The sequence below is a fragment of the Peromyscus californicus genome, unplaced genomic scaffold, assembly GCF_007827085.1.
Source record: "Peromyscus californicus insignis strain IS unplaced genomic scaffold, ASM782708v3 Scaffold_4__1_contigs__length_199733344, whole genome shotgun sequence".
Taxonomy (NCBI): Eukaryota; Metazoa; Chordata; class Mammalia; order Rodentia; family Cricetidae; genus Peromyscus; species Peromyscus californicus.
Genome location: NW_026294562.1, coordinates 167,174,144 through 167,196,864, shown reverse-complemented (window position 1 = coordinate 167,196,864; position 22,721 = coordinate 167,174,144). Strand labels below are relative to the sequence as shown.

The 22,721-nt window shown below is 45.0% G+C and overlaps 1 protein-coding gene across 1 annotated transcript; it reads right to left on the bottom strand.

Annotated features, from left to right (window-relative positions):
* Nucleotides 1–7,732: 7,732 nt before the first annotated feature.
* Nucleotides 7,733–22,605, bottom strand: LOC128094900 (carcinoembryonic antigen-related cell adhesion molecule 3-like). Its single transcript, XM_052713499.1, has 7 exons — nucleotides 22,542–22,605; nucleotides 20,861–21,217; nucleotides 17,648–18,007; nucleotides 14,205–14,558; nucleotides 12,580–12,939; nucleotides 9,045–9,386; nucleotides 7,733–8,016 (listed from the first exon to the last, which is right to left on the bottom strand). Exons 1-7 carry the CDS (start codon nucleotides 22,603–22,605, stop codon nucleotides 7,733–7,735), a joined length of 2,121 nt encoding a protein of 706 aa, XP_052569459.1.
* Between the last annotated feature and the right edge of the window lie 116 nt (nucleotides 22,606–22,721).

Below are 22,721 nucleotides of genomic sequence, written 5' to 3'. Positions count from 1 at the left end.
TGGGGAAGGCTTTGCCCTGGAGGAGATGGGAATGGGGGGGGGGGTGTTGAGGGGAAGGTGAGGGGGACGGGAGGGGGGAGAACAAGGGAATCCGTGGCTGATATGTAGAACTGAATTGTATTGCAAAATAAATTAATAAAAAAAAAAAAAAAAAAAAAAAAAAAAAAAAAAAAAAAAAAAGAAAGGACTGTGATTTTCATGGCTATTGTCTCACTGAGATCAATGGCAAAGCTATTGGGTCTGATTACTAGAAATGATATTGGGGATAAGGACTTTTGGGGATTCTGGCTGAGATTCTCCATTAATAAGGCAAGATTTGGGGCAGATCAAACAGACACTGCACAGAAAATGGCTGGTGTTTGTCACTTGTAGTGGGGACAGATGTCCATCATCATCTCAGCCACATAAACTCTTGGCTCCTGTTTGGAGGCATTGTTTGGAGAATTTTAGGAGCCAGGACTCATGCCAGAAGATCATCATTTTTCAAACACTGACACTAAAAAGTCGTGAGTAATTTTTAAATTTTTCAAAATGAAAAAGGGATAATTGTCGATGGTCATTGGAGTATACAGCAGGTGACAACTAGTGTTCCACAAGTTGACACACCAGACATATAACTCCCTGATGGGGAGAAAGCCAGGTCACAAGGTGTGGAAACTGGTTATTTTCAGTTTGTAACGTTCTCATGTGCCACCATTATACCCTCCAAAGAACAGCTGTGAGGTGCTTTCCACAGCCCTTTGGTAGTGTGTTTTATATCTTTGGGCATACTTATAGTTGTGGATGGTCAGGTTATGTCTTCTGTTTAAGCTATATAATTCTGATGTATAGAAATAATATCAGAATATTCTTCTTTACTGACATAGGAAAGTAACAGTATTCTCAGTCTCAAAGAGCCTTTTACACATTTTGCAAAAACCTTAGAACAAATTCAATAAAGACTAGACTGCCCCTGCAGAAAATACACAAAGACTAATTCCCAGGTGTTGTTTATTGCTGAATCAAGGCCAGGCTGTTTACATTGCTATAGCTCCTTTCCAGAAGCTCTTTTTCTGCACGTATCCTGACTGCTCAAGCTTCAGCCAATTGTTTACTGTCTAGGATTGCTCACCAACTCAGAGCTACGTGCATGGGTCAACATGACATTACTAACCTAAGAGAAACTACGTGACTTACCTTGTGCTGTGAGAATGGGTAGGGCTCTGAAAATGAAACTTAAAATTATCCAGAGTTTTGGCTGTGAGAGAGCTGGAGCAGTGGTGTGGAGAGAGACAGCTGTGTAGAGCTACATGAGACCTGCTGCAGAATGTGAGTGAAGTGTGTGTGTGTGTGTGTGTGTGTGTGTGTGTGTGTGTGTGTGTGTGTGTGTGCTGAGTGAGAGGTGAAGAAAAAGAAGAAGAAGGAGGAGGAGGAGGAGGAGGAGAAGAAGAAGGAGAAGGAGAAGGAGAAGGAGAAAGTGTGAGGGCATGAGATGATGAGTGAGTGACTGAGTAAAGAGTGGGTGAATATTGTAAAAGGAAGATGTGTGAGTGAGTGTGAGAGCGAGCTGTATGAAAGAGCTGCTGCTGCATAGAGGAGCTGTGCCTAAGACCTGTGTAAAGTTCTGTATGGGAGAGAGCTATGTAAAGATGAGGCTGTAGAAAAAAGATGTAGAAGAGAAACGTATGTAAGAGAAAGATGTGCAGCCATGTGAAAAGATGTATGTATGTAGAGATATGTAGCTGTATGCAGCAATGTGGAGACATGTAGCTATGTAGAGACACAAAGAATCAGAAACCATTTTTAAGATGAAGTAAAAGAGAAAGTTAACATCAGAAAGCATGTGTGTTTCCTTATTACACCAGTCATAGACGGAAAAAAACTTATTCTTAAATATCCCAGATAAAAGGTTTCCTATCCCCTGCTACTCTGAGGCATTCCTTTTATTACCCTGAACAGATCATGGGAGCCAGTTTCTCATGGTCTGCAATATTTAGTCTCTCTGGTTTGTGCTAACAGTTCAAGAGGTGAGCCCTCAGCTTCTTGCTCCAACCACAATGCCTTCAGCTTGCTGAAGTACATCCCTGACAGGATGGACCATAAACCCTAATAATTATTTTCTTCACACACTGACTTGGACATGGTGTTTTATGTCCAAGGAACAGAAATAAAACTTATACATGCCTGAGTAAATATTTTAGGAGGTGGGAACATTTATGGAGTAAACAGAACAAATCTAAATGTGGAGTCACCAGAGATAAATAGGATTTCTTGCCTTTAGAAGGCCACAGCAGCTCTGAAAGCCATGCCCACCTCCAAAATTGTCACCAAATTGATTACTAGGAGTGTACTGAAGTAGTCAAGTGCTTCTATGCCAACCACAACAGCCAGGATTCTAACACCAGTGTATCATACATACAGAATATGTCCAACTATAATCACATGTGTTAAGTGAACCTGTGACTGAGATGTCACATTTCTCCATCATAGGTGGTAACTTTAAGGTTTGTCAGAAAGGAGAAGTCTCCCTATGTCATACTTGGCTCCTGCATGGACCTGGATTGATGTGCATGAGCAAGCACAGGATGACATGTCCAGCCTAGGTGTTGGTAGAGGTGGTTTCATCTCGTGAGACCAAAAGGAACTGAGGAGTCTGTCTCTGTCCCTGTGTAATTACACAGTTGTAGCCATGAAGGAATAAAAATTACTCACAAGTCATATGAAGACCTGATTTTTGACCAAAAAAAAAGAAAGAACTGAAGAACTGTACAATGGAAAAAAGAAAGCATCTTCAATAAATGGTGCTGTCATAACTAGATGTAAACATGTATAAGATTGCAGATAGATTTATATCTGTTGTCCTGCACAAAACTAAGGTCCAAGTGGATCAAAAACCTCAACATAAATCTAGTTACACTGTGTTTGATAGAAGAGAAAGTAGCAAGTACTCTTGAATGTATTGGCACAGGAGACCACTTCCTAAATATAACACCAGTAGCACAGACACTGAGAGAAACAATAAATGGGACCTCTTAAAACTGAGAAGCTATGGTAGGGCAAAGGACATGGTCAATAAGACAAAAATGACAGCCTACAGAATGAGAAAGGATCTTCACCAACCCCACAACAGATAGAGGCTGATCTCCAAATTATATAAAGAAGTCAAGAAACTAGACATCAAAATACCTAACAATCCAATTTTAAAGATGGGCTACAGTGCTAAACAAAGAGTTCTCAATGGAAGAATCTCATACAGTTGAAAGACATTTAAGGAAATGCTCAACATCCTTAGTCATTAGGGAAATACAAAACAAAAGGAATCTGAGAAACCATCTCATACCTTTTAGAATGGCTAAGATCAAAAACACTGAAGATAGCTTATGTTGGAGAGGAAGTGGAGCAAGGGGAGTACTCCTCCACTGTTGGTGGGAGTGAAAACTTGTACAGCCACTTTGGAAATCAATATGGTGGTTTCTCAGAAAATTGGGAAGCAATCTTCCCGAAGACCCAGCTATACCACTCTTGGACATATACACAAGGAATGCTCAAGCATACCAAAAGGACACATGCTCAACTATGTTCATAGCAGAATTATTCATAATAGCCAGAACCTGGAAACAACCTAGATGCTCTTCAACTGAAGAATGGATTTTTTTTAAAGTGGTGCATATACACAATGGAGAACTATTCAGCAGAGAAAAACAATGACATCATGAAATTTGCAGGCAAATGGATGGAATTAGAAAATATTATCCTGAGTGAGGTAACCCAGACTCAGAAGGACAAACATGGTATGTACTCACTCATAAGTGGTTACTAGATGGAAAGCAATGGATAACCAGACTGCAACCCACAGCTTCAGAGAGACTAGCTAGCAGGGAGGACTGTAAGAAGGACATACAGACCACCCAATGAAAAGAAATAGATGAGATCTACATGAGCAAACAGGGGATAAGGGCAGGTAATGGAGGGCAAGGAATAGGGCATGAGAACATAGGGGAATGGGAGTTTTGAGATGGAACAGGGACAGAGTGGGAGAGCAAGGAAAGAGATACTATGATAGATGGAGACATCATGGGAATTGGGAGAAACAGAGTGCTAGGGAAGTTTTCAGGACTCCACAAGGCTGACCCCTCCTTAGACTACTAGCAATAGATGAGAGAGGGACTGAACTGGCCTACTCTGGTAATGAGATGGATGAATACCCTAACTGTCATCATAGAGCCTTCATCTAGTGACTGATGAAAGTGGATGCCAAGAACCCTGGCCGGACACCAGGAGTACAATCAGTGAGAGAGAGGAGGGATTCTGTGGGCAAGGGACATGGAGATCATGACGTGAAAATGTACAGAGACAGCCAGCCAAACCAGTGACCAAGAGCTGAGGAGCCCCCATCATACTGGACTAGGCCCTCTGGAGAGGCAAGACAGCTGTTTAGCTTGAACTGTTTAGGAGACCACCAGGCAGTGGGATCTGGACACATCCCTGGTGCATGAGCCAGCTTTGAGGAGCAGAGTGCCTATGGTGGGGCACTTTGCACAAACTTGGTGCAGAGAGGAGAGGTTTGGACCTGCCTAAACTGAATGTACCAGGTTCTGCTGACTCCCCGTGGAAGATCTTGCCTTGGAGGAAGTGGGAACAGGGGGTGGGTCAGGTGGGGAAGGCTGGGAGATAGGAGGAGGGAGGACAGGGGTATCTGGGGTTGGTATGTAAAAATGAATGGAAAACTTCTTAATAATTATAAAAAAGAAAATTTACTCACAGGTAACATTTGTGTTGACTGGGTCACATTTTGATGCACTCACTGTGTGCCAGGTTACACACTCATACCATTCTGAGTCAGTCCGAGAGACACTAGGAAAATTGAAAGCCCTATTGATCTCAGACAGCCTCAACCTGACACTCTTTAAGGGTTCTGAAAACTTACTCACCATAGGTAGTTTATATCCTCAGACTCAGGTTCACAGGTTTATGCTACCAAGTCCTCACCCTCCACTGAGTGGGAGTTGTTCTTGTGGTTGTATGTAACAGTGCAGTGTAGACAACAGAGAGGAGATTGCCCTGTGTGGGACCTCTGACACTTGCAAGGGTCTCATTCAACTAGTGTTGGCCTGTCCCTGCCAACCAGAGTATGAAGTAAGTGAGAATGTAAATCACAGGAGATGCAAAGAAATCTGAGTGCTCCAAGATTGTGGGCCCTCCTTATCATGAGAGAAAAATAGACTTGTTGCATGGGATAGAAGCTACAGAGGTTGGTGATAGACAACCATAGGGGGTCATGCAGCCCAAAGTGCTGTGTCTCTCAAAATGCACTGAACAGCACTGCACTATGATCCAGTGCCCTCGAAACCTTTGCTGTCTAAGACTGTACTAAAGATAGGTGATGATTAGAGTTCCCGTGTGGCTTCACTAGGTCACCTCACAACCTATCCTAAGGACTTGATATGTGAACAGAAATCTCAACCAGGAGACCAGCAGCAGGCCTGCTTTCAGATCAGTGGTCCAGGTGGACCACAACATGAGCCATTCTGCTCAGGTGGTTCATGATGACTGACATAAGCCACTGGTTACCTAAGGATGAAGCATGAATCTAGGAATCATCTAAGAATATGAAGATTAGAATAGGCTTTTAACAGAACCACCTTTTCCCATGGGCTTTAATATCTCTTCTCTAATATGTGTGTACCATGTAGTGAGCTTTTCAAATGGATAGTGATTATATGACATATAGAACATAAAAGAAATAACTTGCTGAAACTGGAATGATGGACTTGGTGTGTTCAGCATGTGTGCTTGTTTTGTTGTAGCTCATAACATAAGATCTAGACACCTGAAGAACCTCAAGTAATTGCCTCCTTCAATTGGCCTGTGGGTATGTATAGGGACTATTTACTTGTTACAAAATTGATGTGTGAGTACCCAGCACACCTTGGATATTGCCAATCCCAGGCAGATTGTTCTAGGCTATACAAGGAGAAGGTAACTAAGAAAATCATGGAGCATTTGCCAAGTAACATCATTCCTCCATAGTCTCTACTTGACTTCCTGTTGGGATGAATAATAATACAAATCAATAATAATCTTTTACGAAATCAATGGATCAAAAGTTGGTTCTCTGAAGTGATTAACGTTTTTGACAAACTTTAATCTGATTTGCTTTATTTTTAAAGATTAACATTATAAATATTAGAAATGAAATTTGACACTTTATATTCCATTTTCAGAATTCTAAGAATTGCATGAGTACTCAATAGTTACTTGCTAATTGTTGACTGACCTAGATGAAACAGACACATTCCAAGAAGTCCAGAACCTACAGAGATAGAAGCATGAAGAAACACAAAACTGATGCCATTTCACAAACATGAACAGTCTTTTTGTTTGGTTTGGTTTTTCAAGATAGGATTTCTCTGTGTAGCCCTGACTGTCCTGGAACTCCCTTTGTAGACCAAGCTGCCCTCAAACTCACAGAGATGATCTGCCTACTTCTGCCTCCCAAGTGCTGGGATTAAAGGTGAGTGCCACCACACCCCAGCTAAAATGAACAGTTGTTAAGGATGAAAACAGGCAACCTAGGAATAGAATAATTTCCAGTGCATTTGGGGAACACATGAAAGCACACAGCCAATTCTGTATTGGGGGAACACTGAGCTTTCCCTCTAAGACCTGGATCAACACAAGGATGATGCTGTGGCCACATCTGTTCAGTATTCCCTTAGGAGTCCTAGACAGAACAATTAGACAAGACAAAGATGTGAACGTGGTCCATCAATCAGCTGTAATATATGTCTATAGATTACTTGAAGTTATCCGTAGAAGATCCTTAAGATTCTACAGAAATTTGTGAAACTGGTGAGCACACCCATCCATCTTAGCCATCCTTCTGTAAATTAATATTGACCACAAATAATTGGATATACTGTTTTGTCACAGGCATAGAGAAAGAAATAGATGTGGTTGCACAGGCCTGGAGGGAATGGGACTGGATTAACAAGCTTTGGGAATGGACAATGATGATGGTCACATGAGCATATCCATATGTTCATGCCACTTAGTTGCCCACTTCAAAATGGCCAAATGGGAAATCCCATATATGTCTCAAAAAGTGTTGACAGGAAAAGGAACCTTGTGTAATGTCACCCTGTCAATGCCACTCTCAAGTTAGAAGCAGTCCAGGTCAGCCTTTTGACATGTCATGTTTTTTCACATGTGTACCTAAAATAAACTGTGGATCAAATCTCTTTAGTAACAATTGATGTCCATGGGGGAAAAGGACAGTCCCTTCTCCTGTCACTCTTCCTCACTTCACATAAATGACTGTTGTCTAGGCAGCATAGTGTGAATGAGTTCTACATGGAATGCATTTGGATACAGGAGAGGATGCATTTATCTTCATGCAAACACTGCAGCATGTTAACAGGGGACGCAGAGCATCCAGAAGTTTGGGGGTTCATGAAATGAATTTCCATGGATTCTGAGAATTGTCTATATATTTAATCCAAACCCAAGCTCTTATCTCCTTTGCAATTCTGTTTACTGTATTGACGTCTTCTTTTCCCTTTTGCAAACCAAGTCTCTGTTTATATCCTGGCCTGTCTTTAGACACACGTTTATGCCAGGATTACAGCCATGAGTCACCAAGTCAGCTGTACCTGAGTAGTACTTGACCATTTCCACCACCAAATTTTTCTCCTTGTTGTACCCCATTGATAAAGAAATGCCCCTACTCTGCTATAGTGTGAGAGGAGAGAAGTCACTCATTCATCACATCCAGATAGACTGGGGGACTGTTCTTTGAACTGGCTGGGTTGGAGACCTCACACATATACTCTCCAGCATCCTCCATCGTCACAGGATCTATGCTGAGTCGGCACTTTTTTGGTGACAGGGTCATCCTGTCTGTGAGCTGCAGACTCTGGTTATTGAAGATCCACTGGGTGGAGATTCCAGTGTCAGCTGAGAGGCAGGTGAACACAACAGAGCTCCGCACTGTAACTTTGGTGCTGGTGACTCGGATAAAGGGCTGTGTTACAGGCTCTGTGAAGCAAAAAGGAAGGGGGAATTGACAACAGTTCTTCAGAGATCTCAGCAAGCCCCTCTGTAGTCAATGAACACGTAATAAAGTCTCTAGGGTGGAGACATTGAGACTATGACATAGACAGTCTTCTTGTAGTTTGGATCTGCCACTCATGGCTTGTGTGATCCTGATTCAGCCTCTGGGTTCCCTGGGTGTCTGTTCCCTTCTCTAGTGCACACACTTCATGATCATTGTCTTGTGTCTGGGTTAAACTTAGTTATGAGCAATGGCATGACATTTGGATGGGGGAGCTGCTCTAGTCAGCAGCATCTGTTACTATTTGCCTGCAGCAGAGAATTCCCTAGGCTGGACCCCTGAGCACAAGGAGCTGCTTAGAGAACTGTCTCCTCTGTCCCTCCCCTTGGAACCCTAACATTCTCGTGAAGTATTTTAAGCCCATCATCAGAAGAGTTAACATGTCCAGGCACCTGTCCACTGAATAGGAGATGCCGAGGTGACTCACCTACCTGTAGCTTCATGTCACTGCACAGCTGGTGCCACCCACTATGGGTCTTGGAAAGTCAGTAAAGCCTTATTACCTGGCATCTGTAACAGGAAATTAAACTCTGGCTCTGGAGAAAAGCTCTCCTTGGTCACCTGGGGTTGAGTCTGAAACAGAGGTCTGGGACCAGGACTTTCTATTACTCACATCACTATGATGAAACCACAAATCTCCAAGATAGGCCACACCAGACTCCCAGGGAGTCTTGCTCAAGACCTGAACCTGGTGAGAGCCCCAATATTCTGAGGCTGACTGACATCCTTGGGCTCAGTTACCCAGCATATATCCTTCTCTATTGCTGTAGTCAGGTGAGAGACTCTGTTCTACTTTACTATTTCTACCTGATGTGTGTCCTGTACTAAGTACTCAAACCCCAATGTGGAGACACAATGTAGAGAGGAGGTCTTCAGTCCACAATGGACAGTATTGTGTGTGTAAAAAGAAATCAACCCCACAGGAACTCATAGGCTGAAAAGAATCACTTACTGTATATGTGGAGGTACGCGTGTGTTTCTTGAGTTTCAAACTGTGCATTTATGGTTCGTAGGGTGTAGAATCCAGTGTCTTCCTGGGCAACATTGTGGAGCAGCAAAGATCCATTGGGGTACACAGTCTCTCTACCACTGTGTGCGGGCCCCAGCATACTCTTATTACTGGTTATTACATTCTGGGCAATTTTGTGTTCGTTGTCAATTGGTATCCCTTTGTACCAGACAAAAGATTGAAGGTCCTCTGGGATATTATGAACAAGTAGGACAGCATTTCCCCCTTCAACAACATTGTGTGGCATTGACTCAATAATGAGCTGGACGGGAGGGTCCCTGCAGGCTACAAAGGAGGATAGAAGAGAAGAGAGACAAATTCATCAATACTGAGAACTTGGTCTTTGGTGTGCTGAGTAGCATAGGTCTATCACTCAGTTGAGGTTGGTGAAAGTGTCTGACAACCTCGGAGGTGCCTTCCCTTACTTATTCCTCTACAGACGCAGTCATCACGTTCTGACCTCTTTGATCGCTTCCCTCTCTGGATGCCATCAACACTTGACTTCAATTAGAGATGGGCTGCCTGGTCCATCTACCAGTTCAATAGGGATTGAGCCATGTTTGGAAAAATTAGTTTGATATTTCTGGAAGACCCAAGACCTGGAAAGGCTCAGAAAAATGTGGGTGGATGGGGAAGAATGAATGTTCATGGATTTGCAAGTCCAGGTGTTTATGAAATTCTCATGTGTGGAGCTACTGACACCAGTTACAACTCCAGCTTACATTAACTTTTGCATGTGTGGGGAGTCAATGTGTGGGTCTAGGTGGGTGTGAGTGTGAGTGTTTGTGCAGGAGCAGGTGGATGACATCCTGTGTGTATGGGTGAATGCAGGTCACAACACCTAGATGAAAGTCAGCGAACAACTTGAGGGAGGCTTTCCCAACTTTCCTCCTTAAAAGATTCTAGCTAGTCTATGAGCTCCCTGCCCACACACCATCAGGCAGTGTTCTCTTCACCTGTGAGCAGAAGCCACTGCCAGGGCTGCAACCTTTGCAGAGAAGCACACAGTGAACCTCCATGGTGGCTACAGCCTGCTCTGCCCTCTCTCTGCGGTGAACAGATTTTGGTCCAGCACTTACCCCAATCCCTACAGCCTTCCTTCCTCTGAGCTCAGCCTCCTGACTGGCTGGAAGCGCAAGGCCATTCTCTGTCCCTTCAACTCTTAGACCTGCCTGGTATCCCAGTTAACTTCTCTCTGTACATGATATTTGTCAGCTTAGTGACATTATTATTGTCCACGTGGAATTGTTGTTGTTGTGGGGCCCCATCTTCTTCTTTATTATTTCTTTGGCTTGTTGCCAGGTTATGGAAAAATCCTTTTTTAAACCTTTACTATTGACATGATGTTTTTTATGAAATTCTGAGGCCTCAAGCACATTTCTTATCATTAATTTATCAATCTCATCATTGCCTTGTGCTAGAGGGCCTGGCAGAGCAGTATGGAATCGAATGTGAGTTATATATAAAGGATGACTCCTTTTTTTGATTGTATCTTGTAATTGAATAAATAGTGAAGTTAATTCTGAAGCATCAGGGATAAATTCTGCAGTCTCAATATGTAATACTACTCTTTCAGCATACTGAGAGTCAGTTACTATGTTGAGAGGTTCTGAAAAATCCATTAATACCAACAGAATAGCATACAATTCTGATTTTTGAACTGAATTATAAGGACTTTGAACCACCTTACTTAAGTTTTCTGATTTGTAACCTGCCTTTCCTTGTTTGTTCCTTAACCTTCATTCCCCTAAAAGACAAACAACAATGTGGGCCAGGCAGGAAAACTCTAGCTACATCTCTCTATATTTTTTTCACTCTTCCAGACCAGGCTACAGCCTGCTCTGCCCTCTCTCTGTGGTGAACAGCTTTTGGTCCAGCTCTTACCCCAAACCCTACAGCCTTCCTTCCTCTGAGCTCAGCCTTGGACAACATCCAGCGCCATTCTCTGTCCCTTCAACTCTAAGTCCTGCCTGGTATCTCAGTTAACTTATCTCCCTATTTTTTCTCAGTCTTCCAGACCATGCAATGAGCAACAAGGTTGATACTCATCTCTGTGCCCCAGGGCAACAACAATTCACACCAGGGCTCTCCTCTGCTGTGTTCTACCAACCTGTCCTTCATGACACAGAATCCTAGCTGAGCGCCTAGTCTGCCCTGTGTTCTCAATGCTCTGAGAAGGTGGGATTTACTCCCTGCAGGAAGGTGACACAGAAGTATGTGAGTACTGGAAAGGAACCATCTGAGTGATGACTGGGAAAGGGTACAGACTCATTCTCAATGGAGCCACCAGTCAGGGCATGTTGTCGTGAAGCCTGGTAGGAGACTCATGAAGATGTGGAGCAGGAGGTGATGTGAATTCTGTAGAGAGGGCAGTGGTTCCATCATCCCAGGGAGAGTACACTGGGACCTCCATCTTTCTGTGATGGCTGAGCCATTCCTTGGGTCTCTCTGTGTCCTTCCTGGGATGCTGCTGACCTTTGACTATAGAAGTCCTCAAGGCTGTGCCAGGAGGTGGTGAGGAGTGGTAACACAAGACCCTCTCCTGGTAATTATACTTAGAAACACCTGAAGGAACCAGTAGGTCTAAGAAGACTGGCACTAATCTCCAGGTCTGTAAGGGACATGGATGGAAGCTAGACTATAATTAAGCTCATGGTTCCAGAATACACTTTTCTACATGTTGATTCTGTCCTTCTATAGCCACCTAGTGATAACTAGAGAAGCTGCACAGATGTCCAGATCAGCATCTCTTTTACTATTTGCCTACAGGAGAGAATTCCAGAGTTGGACCCCAGAGGACAACCATTTGCAAGGAGGATTGTGTCTTTTTTTCCTCCCCTTGGGGACCTTGGCTTTCCTGTGAGGTCTCGTGATTTCATCAGGACAGTTAGGTAATGGTCTGGTCACCTGACCAGCTATACTCTCCATGTGTGGTCTCTGGTGAAGATAATCCAGGGGACTTAGCCTAACCATACCTCTCATGACAATACACTAGCTGGTTCCACATACCAATAAAACCCTGTTCTCTGTCAGCTCTAACAGAAAGTTAAGACCAATAAGTGACAGAAGGCTCCCAAATGTCATCTGGAGTCTATCCAGGGACAGAGATTTGCAGCCAGGGCTTCCCAGTGCTCTGTGTGAGGATCCCACGGCTTCCTCAACAAGGGCCTGCCTCACCCTCACAGAATCGTTCAGGAATCATGTGCATGGTGTGAGCTCCAAGAGTCTGCACTGAAGGTGACAACCTGGGGCTGAGTTTACCCAGCACAGGTATTCCACTCTGCAGGTAAAGACAGGTGAGGAGTTCTGATACATTACAGTTTTTCTACCCTCTGTGTGTCCTGCAGTAAGGGCCTAAACCCCAGCAGGAGGACACAGTGCAGTGGGGAGAAAGCGGGCACAGCTCAGTCCTGACAGTCCAGTGTATGAAGTAGGATAAGCCACACCCAGGAGCTGGAGGCCGAAGAGAATCACTTACGGTTCACATGGAGCTGTACATGTATTTTTTCAGTTTTGAAATCTCTGTTTAAAATCTGTAGTGTGTAGATTCCTGCATCTTTCTCGGTGACATCCTGGAGGAGCAGGGATCCATTGGTGTACACCATTGTTCTTCTACTGTGGGCAGCACCCTGGGTGAGGTAATTCATGGCTCTGTTGTATACTGCGATTTTACAATTCTGCAATCTATACTTTGATTTGTACCAGGAAAAGGTTTGCAGATCTTCTGGCAGATTATGAACAAGGAGGAGAACGCTTTCCCCTTTAGCAGCATCCCGTGGCACCTGTTCTATGGTGAGTTGGGCAGAAGTGACATCCTTGCAGCAAGCAGAAAGGGAGGCTGAAACACACAAGAAAAACAGTTATCACAAAGATCATTGTGTTTGATGGAAAGATGGCAACCTTCATCCTAGGCAGGTGGATTCATCACTCACCCTGAAGATGCAGGTGTGGGTGCTTCTAACCCACCTGGTGGGTGTCAACAACATGACCACTAATCCCTCAGTGCCCCAGAATATGTCATCTCCTGTATAAGGAACTCCCTCCTGGGGTGTCTCCATGGCTGCCCCTCCCTGCCCTCAGTTAATCACTGTGCACACCTAGCACACTGAAGTTGAGATTATGCCTCCTCTGAACTTTTTCTCCACAGACCCCACATCTTCATTCTTGTTTTTTTTTCTCAGTTTCCTTTGTGATTCCAGTCAACCCCTCACTTCACCTTCTAGATGTCCTTGCTGCTCTGCCCTGAAGCCCATAAGTCTAGGACTGGGTGGGGTCCAGGAGAAGTCTGATATCATTGCTGGCTCAGGTATTAGGAAAGACTTAGAGACTAGGATGGCTGGATTTAAGTCAACTTCACACAAGCTACAGTCGATTTGAATGAGGGGGCTCAATTGGAAATGTCACTACCATATGGGTCTGTGGGCAAGTCTAAAGTACAATGTTTGTATTGGTGGTTGATGGGGGAGGGTCCAGCCCATGGAAAGCATTTCGACTCCCACACTAAGGGTTCCAGGATGCTATAAGAGACATGGCTGAGCAAACAATCGAGAAAAATCTAATAGGCATTGCTCTTCCATGGTCTCTGCAACTGGTCATAGATTTTATTTATGAAATTCATGTTTGGAGAAAATGAATACCCCATTTTGACATGTACAGCCAAGAAGCATTGCTCCCATTTAGCCCTCCAAGGCATTAATAGTCTAGCCCTGGCAAAATGAGCTCTATGATCACTAGTAGTTGAGCCTAGCACAGAGGAGTGTGGCCAGGCCTCCTGGTGCTCACCTCTCTGTTAAGATACAATGGTTTCCTCAATGATCCCCTCACTGATGCCTACAGGGGCTTTCTAACTGAAATTTGCATTGAGATCCCCATGAGACTGAACATATTCTGATATCTCCGGCTGAGTTACTTTTGTGCCAAGGACTTTCTTGATACAGGGGTGAATCCTCTGATGGAGTGTGATCTATCAACATTTGTCTCCATCAGGTGTGCTTTCCACTAAGGGTTTAAACACCACCTGGAGACACTATGTATAGGCCAGAAAAGCCTGTGCTGTGTGTCTAAACCCCACAGGACACTGAATAATCACAAAGAATCACTTACTGTCCAACTGGACTTGAACATGTGCTGTTTCAGATTTCATATCTGTGGTCAGAATCCGTAGACTGTACCATCCAGCATCTTTCCAGGTGACACTATGGAGCAGCAGGGATCCATTGCTGTACAGTGTCTCTCTGCCACTGTGTGCAGGACCCGGCACACTTGAATTTATGGCTATTATATGTTTGGCAACCTCATATTTCTTGGACACAATAATTCCTTTGAACCAGTAAAAGGATTGATGATTCTCTGGGAGATGGTGAACCACGAGAAGAACACTTCCACCTTCAGCAATTCTAGGTGGAACTGATTCAAGAGTGAGCCGGGCAGAGGTGGGATGGTATACACAATGCAAGGCTAGAAGAGAAGAAAGATCCATTAGTAGTAGAACTTTAATATTTGTCTAAATTGTGGCCCTGTGTCCTGAGAAGATGTGACCATTACTCAGCCTAGGTGTGTGAGCGTCTTCCTGTCCTACTGGGTGAAGGTCAGCACATGACCTCTATGCATTCAGCGTCCCTGCACATGTCATTTTCTCTGTATGGCACTATCTACTCTGTTGTCAACAGGGTCCTGGCTCAGTGCCCTCAGACCCCTGCTGACATTGACTGTAGATTGCTGTTGGGGGGATGACGTCCTGACTTGTTTTTCTATAGACCTTGACAACTGACTCTCTGGCTTTCTGTTGTTTATGTGCTTTTCTCTTTTGTGACACCTGTGGAGAATGAATGAATGAATTATGAATGAATGAATGAATGAATGAATGAATGAACATGAGAATGAACAACCAATATTCCAAGGTCCAGTATGTACTGGGTTTTATTTATGAAACTCTCAGCTTTGTGGCCAAATGATATCACAGTTTGATTTAATTTTTACATCTATTTCCATTTCATGTGTGTGTGATGCCCTGCCTGTGTGTGTGTGAATGCATGTAGGTGTGAGTACATGTGCATTCCTACATAGATATCTATATGACTGGGAGCATGCCACAGTACTTATATGTGGGGCAGAGAATAGGTTTGAGGAGTAAGTGCGTACTCTCCTTCCACCACATGGGGACTGAGGATTAAACGCAGGTCATTGGGCCTGGTACAGTTTGACTTCGCTCACTGAAACACCTCGCTGACCCACCCAGATCAGATTCTTTTCTGTGTCACCCTGTTATAGTTGGGAACACCAGTCTTCAGAATGCAGTAGCCAATGTGATTACCATTGAACAGAGAACAATCTGGCTTTCATCCCTACCCCTTACCATTTCCTGTTCACTGAGAACTTCCTGTTGCTGAACCTCTGTGCATCTCTGTGTCATCTCCACTAAGGGGGAAAGAAGACACCTTGATTCTCCTTCAGACTCTTGTCCTCCTTGTGGTCTCCAGCCAGGATCTGAGCTGCCCACTCCCACAAACTGTCAGAGAATTCTCTCTTCACTTATGAGATGAGCCCTTGTCCATACTGCCTCTTGAACAAGGTAGGGATCTTGATCCCTCGGAACAGGGGTGTCTCCGAGGGATCCAGCACTGCCACCACATTCCACTGTCATGGGGTCACTTCTCCTTCCCAGAATCAACTCTACTGTCCTGGAGTCAGATCTGCTGTCCTGGAGACAGCACCACTGCCCTGCCTCACCCTGAGCTCAGCCTACTACCAGTCAGAATCCCCTCCCAGAGTCACCTGGGCTGTAGATGGGTCTTTGTACAAGGTACTGCTGTCTCCCCACCCCCTTGGCATTGCTTGGTGACTCTCGTCCCCAATCTCTTTCATTATGTTTCAGTCCTTCAGACCACACAGTGAGCAACAGGCCAATAATCATCCCTGTGCTCCAAAATCTAATAGCTCACACCAGGGCTGACCTCTGCTGTGTCCTGGCCTTGGCTCTGTGGCACCAAAGAGGGCAACTCTGTCCTTCCTATGCATTCTTTGTGACACAGAAACTCCTCTGTCAACCCAGTTGTTCTCATGTCCTCAATGCTCTGGGAAGGTGGAATTAACTCTCAGTCAGAAAGTGATGGATGTCTGTGAGGGCTGGAAAGGGACCACCTGAATGATGCCAGGGGAAGGACACTCATCACTTTTCACTAGTGTCATCCTTTGTGGTCTCATCCAGAATAGATATCCAGGAAGTATTATATCAGGAAATCCATGTCCTGTGTGTGGAGAAGGTCACCTATGTCTTGGAGAGGTGTGGACTCACCCTGCTTTGGAGGGTTTCAAAGGGAAACATGAATTCCAGCCGCTTTTGTTGGCTGAGGTGTAGCTCAGGTCTGCCCATATCCACCCAGAAAATTGAGGGATGTCTCTATCCTTTGCTTGATAATTCCCCTGTGGTTAGCCTCTGTTTCCCTATGGAAGATGCTAGAAAGAATGAGGCTGAACATGATCCCCTAGCATAGTACTGTTCTCAGACAGAGAAAGCACCATAGGTCAGAATGGCCTTGTAGGAGGGACCTAAGGTCTGTAGTGACAGAAATGGAAATCACACAAGTTTCTTTCATCTTCTCCAGGAGAGCAGCATCTTAGAGTTTGACTGTGAGCTAATATCACCCCCCTGGAGATTGATAGGATGACTGGAGCTCATGTTTGGGAGCTGGCAAGACCAGCAAAGCCTGTTACTACTTGGCTGCCTGAGGGAATTCCCTGGATTGGACCCCAGAGGACAAGCACTTGCCAGGTGGATCTGTGCCCTCTCTTCTTCACCTTGGGGACCCTGACCTTCCTGTGAAGTCTCATAAGTCCATGAGGACAGTTGACTGCTGGCCTGGGCACATGTCCAGCTCTGCTCTCCATGCTGAGTCTCAGATGGAGGTAACTAGGTGACACACCTTTAATGTGACTCTCATGACAATGCACTGTTTGGTTTCAAATGTTATGAGATGTGAATATCCAAAAACCATTATTCCCTGTCAGCTCCACAAGGAAGTAAAAGTCCAAACCTGATACATAAGGAACTAAGTGTCCCAAGGATCACTTGTAGTCAATCCTCAGACAGCAGTCTGGAACAAGGGCTTCCTGGTGCTCACCTCTCTTTGAGAATGGCAAGATCTGCCTGATGTCAACATGGTCTCGTTCTGAATCATGTTCATGTTTCTTGTACGCACTTACCATTTCCCATCACATACACACACACACACACACACACACACACACACACACACACACACACACAGAGTCACACACACACAGACACACAGACACACAGACACACACACACACACACACACACACACACACACAGAAATACACACACACACATACACCTCACTGAGGATGGAATGAAGGCAGGAGTCTGATCTATGGCCATTTGTCTCTGGTATGTGTGTCCTGCACTAAGTGCTAAAACACCAAAATGAGGACACAGTTGAGAGTGGAGGTATGCAGAGACAAAGCAAGAGAGTCCTGTGAGTCCACACACAACCCAGGACTGAATGATCTTGAGAATCACTTACTGTCCAATTGGAGCTGCACATGAGCTAGTTGAGATGTCAGATCTGTGGTCAGAGTTAATAGGGTGTATAATCCAGCATCCTTCCAGGTGACATTGTGGAGAACCAAGGATCCATTGCTGTACACTGTCTCTCGACCACTGTGTGCAGGGCCTGGCACACTTGAATTCTTGGCTATTATGTGTCGGCCAACCTCATGGTTCTTGAACACAATAATTCCTTTATACCAGGAAAGGGCTCGAAGATTCTCTGGGAGATTGTGAACCACTAGAAGAACACTTGACCCTTCTGTAACTCTGGGTGGCACTGATTCAATAGAGGGCTGGACAGAGGTGAGAGGATGCCCACAGTTCAAAAGAGAGGCTGGAAGGGAAGGTAGAGATTGATCAATAGTTGGACCTTTGCATTTGGCTAAGATGAAGTCCTGTGTCCTGAGCAGGTGTGTCCATAGTTTAGCTTGGGTGTGTGGGTGAGTGACTTCCTGTCATTTACTGACTTACATGTCTTCAGTGTCCCTGCACATGTCATTTCCCCTGTATGGCGCTCTCTGCTTGGGTGTCAACATGGCGCCAGCTTAAAACCTCTAACTACTGCTCACATCAGTGTAGACTAGTGCTGGGAACATGTCTCCCTGACCTCTTCTCTACAGACCTTGACCCCTGACTCTCTGACTTTCTGTTGTTTATGTTCTTTCCTCTTGTGTTTCCTGTCAACAACATCTGACTTCACCTTCTAGCTTTCTTTACTTCCAGTCCACTAGGACTAGGGAATAGTGAGAACCTGGATTCATCTTATGTTTTTTAAAGAAATAGTGTCTAGTAAAACTCAGGTGCTTGTGGAGAATGAATGAATGAACGGTATCCCAGTACACTGTATGCCCATGGATATTTAAGAAATTCATAGGTTTGGGAATACAGAGTTGGATGTTTCCATTTGCTTTGATTTTTTACACTCATTTGTATTTGTGAGTTTGTGTTCAAGGTCATGACTCAGGATGTAGGAGTGAGTGCAGGATACAGTACCTAGGTGAACGTCAGAGGACTTGTGTTCATTAGTCTCAGCATGACAGACATTGAAACAAGTGCCTGTATATACTGAGCCATGTCACTTATCAATACAAGCTTGGTTACTTTACTTTAGGATGCAAAGGTGAGGACATCAGTCTTCACAACACTGTGGTCATGCTAAGTTTCGTTAAGAACAATTCCCCACTTTCTTACTTTTTCAGATTCACCAAAAATAAGAATAAGTTTCCTGCTGCTGAGCCTCCACCTACCCTGTGTCTTCTCCCTTAACACATTGAGACTCCTCTGAGGTCCTTGTCCCCTTAGCAGACTCCAGAGAGTAGATAAGACCTCTTTTCTCACATGCTGTCAACTCATGGTCCCCTCACCTGTGATCAGCAGCCCCTGAGAGTCTATGACTCTTTGCAGAGGGAAACAGAGGTGCATGCATAATTTCTATGGCCTGATAGACCCTTGCTCTATGGCACATCTCCTCCCAGGCTCTGCTACCCTTCCTTCATGTGAACTGAGCCCTCTCCCAGGATGGAGCATCTCCCAGAGTTCCATGGGCTGTGGGGTTCGCTATTCAAAACCCTCCTACTCTGTCCCCTTACTCTCAGTGCTGCCTCATATCCCTCTCTACTTCTCTCTTTATTTCTCAGTCCTCCAGAACACACAGTGGTCAGAAGGGCAGATGAGCATCCCTGTGCCCTGAGAGAACAGCAGCTCAGCCTGGGGCTGCCCTCTGCTGTGTCCTGGCCTTGAACTGTCAGCACCAAAGAGGGAGCCTCTGCACTCCATGTACAACAGAGAATCCCAGCTGGACACCCAGTCTGCCCTGTGCGCTCGGTTCTCTGAAAAGAAGGAATATCCTCTTAGCAGGAAGGTGACAGAGGTGTCTGCAAGGTCTCAAGGGACCAGCTGAGTGAGGCAGGAAGAAGGGGACAGATCCATTCTCACTGCAGTTATTAGTCAGGGTTCTGACCATGACAAAGGCCCAAGAGAAGATGTGTCAGGAGCCTCCTATCCTATGTGTGTGGGAGGAGGTGACCTGGGTCCTATAAAGAGGGCTCTGGGCTCCATCATCCCATGCAGGGTTTCATGATGATGCTCCCATTTCTTCTGTTTCCTGAGCTATATGTTGAGCCCATGTGCTCTTTGGCCTCTAAGATGCCTTAGACCTTTATCTAGGTGATTACTCTTTGCTTCCCTATCTTTCTTGAAGGAAATACATAAGGTCTATACCTCAACATGATCCCCTGGCACTACAGAGGATTCAGAAAGCAATGAGAATATCTGCGAAGTCTGTGTCACTGACCTCCAGTCTGTAGGGAGAGGGGTGGGAGCCAGGATACAAGGTAGGTTCCATTTTAGGGAAATACCTTTCAGAGTGTTGATTGTGTGTCCTGATTCTCCCCTTGGTGACCACTGGGGGAACTGCAGCTCACCTCTGGGGAGCTGTCCAGATCAGAAGAGCCTGAAGACATTTGCCCAAAGGAAAGAATTTCCTGAAAGAACTCCCTGAGCTGAACCACAGAGGACAAGCACTTGTCAGGCTGACATTAGTCCTCTGTCCCACTCCTTCATGACCCTGACCTTCCTGTGAAGTCTCATAAACCTATCAGGACAGCTAATGGCCTGACACCTGTCCAGCTATGTTCTCCTTTTGAGTCTCTGGAGAAGATGTCCAGGGCATCTAGCCTAACCATGGATCTCATGACAGTACACTGGCTAGTTTCACGTGGCACAAGACTTGAGCTAATAGAAAGTGCTGTTCCTGATTATAAAAAGTCAAAATCCAAACTTTGAAAAATGCTTCTCATGGACACCTGGAGCTGAGTCTGGAACAGAGATCTGGAGCCAGGGCATCCTGGTGCTCACCTCTTCCCAATGATCCAATGTTTTTCTAAATCAGGCCCAATGTTGATTCCCTCATGGTCTTTCTCAAGGACACATTCCTGGTGAGAACACTAAGAGTCTGGAGAGAGGATGATATTATAGGAAGAATTACCCACTATGCATCCACTTATGTGTAAGGATTCTGATCTACTACAGTTATTCTACACCATGTGTGTCCTGCACTAAGTGCTCAAACCCCAACATGGAGACACAGTGCAAAGAGGAGGTATACGCATGCCAGGCCTGATACTTCTGTGTGTGTCCAGTGGTATGAACCCCACCCAGCATGGAGAATTCACAAAGAACTACTTACTGTACACGTGAAGGTATATGTATGTTGACGATACAATTCTTTCTCTATTACTGCTTCGTAGTATATAGACTCCTGAGTCACTCTGGGTGACATTTTGAATCCACAGGGATCCGTTAGGGTACACTGTCTCTCTACCAGTGTGTGCTGCCCCCAGAAAATCCTGACTGTAGGCCATTTCATAGCTTGCAATTCTATACTTCGTATTTGTCTCCTCTTTAAACCAGGATAAGCCAAAAAGCTTCTCTGGAAGATTACGGACAAGGAAAATGACATTTTCTCCTTCAACCACTTGGGGTGGCATTATTTCAATGGTGACTTGGGCAGTGGTGGTCAGGTGCCAACAGGTTAAAAAGGAGACTAGAAAAAAAGAGAAAAAGCATTGAGCAGGTGTGATCATGACTCAGCTTAGGCATCTGACTGTTTGTGTGCCCACCCTCCTTGCTTGAGATGAGCTATATGACCTCCATTTCCTCAGAGCTTCTGACTGTGTCCTTTCTTCTTTGAGGAATAACCTTCTCACTTATTTGCCTGGCTCCCCACCTCGGTATCAACATATCTCTCCTCACATAAAGGGTATTTGGTGTGAGGAAGCCACTCCGACCTCCTCCTCTAGAGGGTCCTCATGTTCTGACATTTTTTCCTCTGTTCTCTTTGTGTTATCAGTCAACTCCTGGTATCCACCTCTGGATACACTGATTTCGAGTCTGATAGATCCAGGGCTGTGTAAGGACAGGGATTGGTGTGACCTTTTAGGAAGATTCAGTTCCTGAAAAAGTCTCAACCATCAATAAAGAAAGAAAAAATAAAAGAAGCTGGGAGGTGGCGATGCACATCCTGAATCACAGCAATCCAGAGGCCAAGGCAGGCAGTTCTCTGAGTATGAGGCCAGCCTGGTCTACATAGTGAGTTCTAGGACAGTCAGGAATATACAGAGAAACCCTGTGTTGGGGTGGGTGAGAAAAGAAAAAAAAAGGAAGGAAGGAAAGGCAGAAGGAGAGAAGAAAGAAGGAAGGAGAAAGAGAAGGAAGAAAAGAGGGAGGAGGGAAGGAGGGAAGGAAGGAAGGAAGGGAGGAAAGGAAGGAAGGAAAGAAGGATTTTAGGAAAGGTGTGTCCATGGGTTTGTCTACATAGTTCCCATTTATAGCTAAGGACAATAATTATACTAAAGAATGATTTAAATTTTTTCCCATTTGCTTATATACTTTAAGTATATATTTCTAAAGACACATGTCTCAGTGTGCGTATGAGCAGGTCATGCCACAGCAGCTGTGTGGAGGGCAGAGAAGAGGCTGCAGGAGTCTGTTCTCTCCATCTACACTGTGAGAGCTGAGGACTGAATGCAGGTTATCAAGTCTCCACACACTGAGCCATCCCCCTGGCCCACCCCTGTTGATTTATATTTGGAGTCACCCTGCCATGGTTGAGGACATTAGGCTTCAGAACATGGCAGCCAATGGGACTCTCTCTGAATGGGGAGTGGTTGGGGCTTTTTTCTTCCCCTCATCACCTCCTGTCCACTGAGAGCTTCAGGATGCTGAGCCTTTGTCCCTCACTGTACCTACTGCCCCGTGACTGCAAACAGAAACCTCGAGTCTTTCCTCAGGAACCTGTCCCTTCAGGAGACTCCAGCCTTTCTCTGAATTCCCCACCAAGCCCACAGTCAGAGAGGGAGTACCCTTACCTGTGAACAGTAAGCCCTGCCAGGAGGTGCAGCCCCTGCCGGGAATCATAAAGGACACCTCCATCTCTCTTCTCACTGTGCTGTCCTCCCTCTGAGGAGAAGAGCTTCAGCTACTACATGAGCCCCAGGCTCTTCTGTTCTTCCTCCTCCTGAGATGAGCACTATCCCAGGCTGGAGCAC

Excerpts from the sequence above, each read along its gene's own strand:
- LOC128094900 (XM_052713499.1), bottom strand. The coding sequence starts at position 22,605 with ATGGAGGTGTCCTTTATGATTCCCGGCAGGGGCTGCACCTCCTGGCAG. Across the intron at positions 14,559-17,647 it reads TGTGCAGCTCCAATTGGACA|CCTTGCATTGTGTATACCAT; the intron begins GTAAGTGATTCT and ends CTTCTCTTCTAG. Across the intron at positions 9,387-12,579 it reads TGTACAGCTCCATGTGAACC|CCTGCAGGGACCCTCCCGTC; the intron begins GTAAGTGATTCT and ends CCTCCTTTGTAG.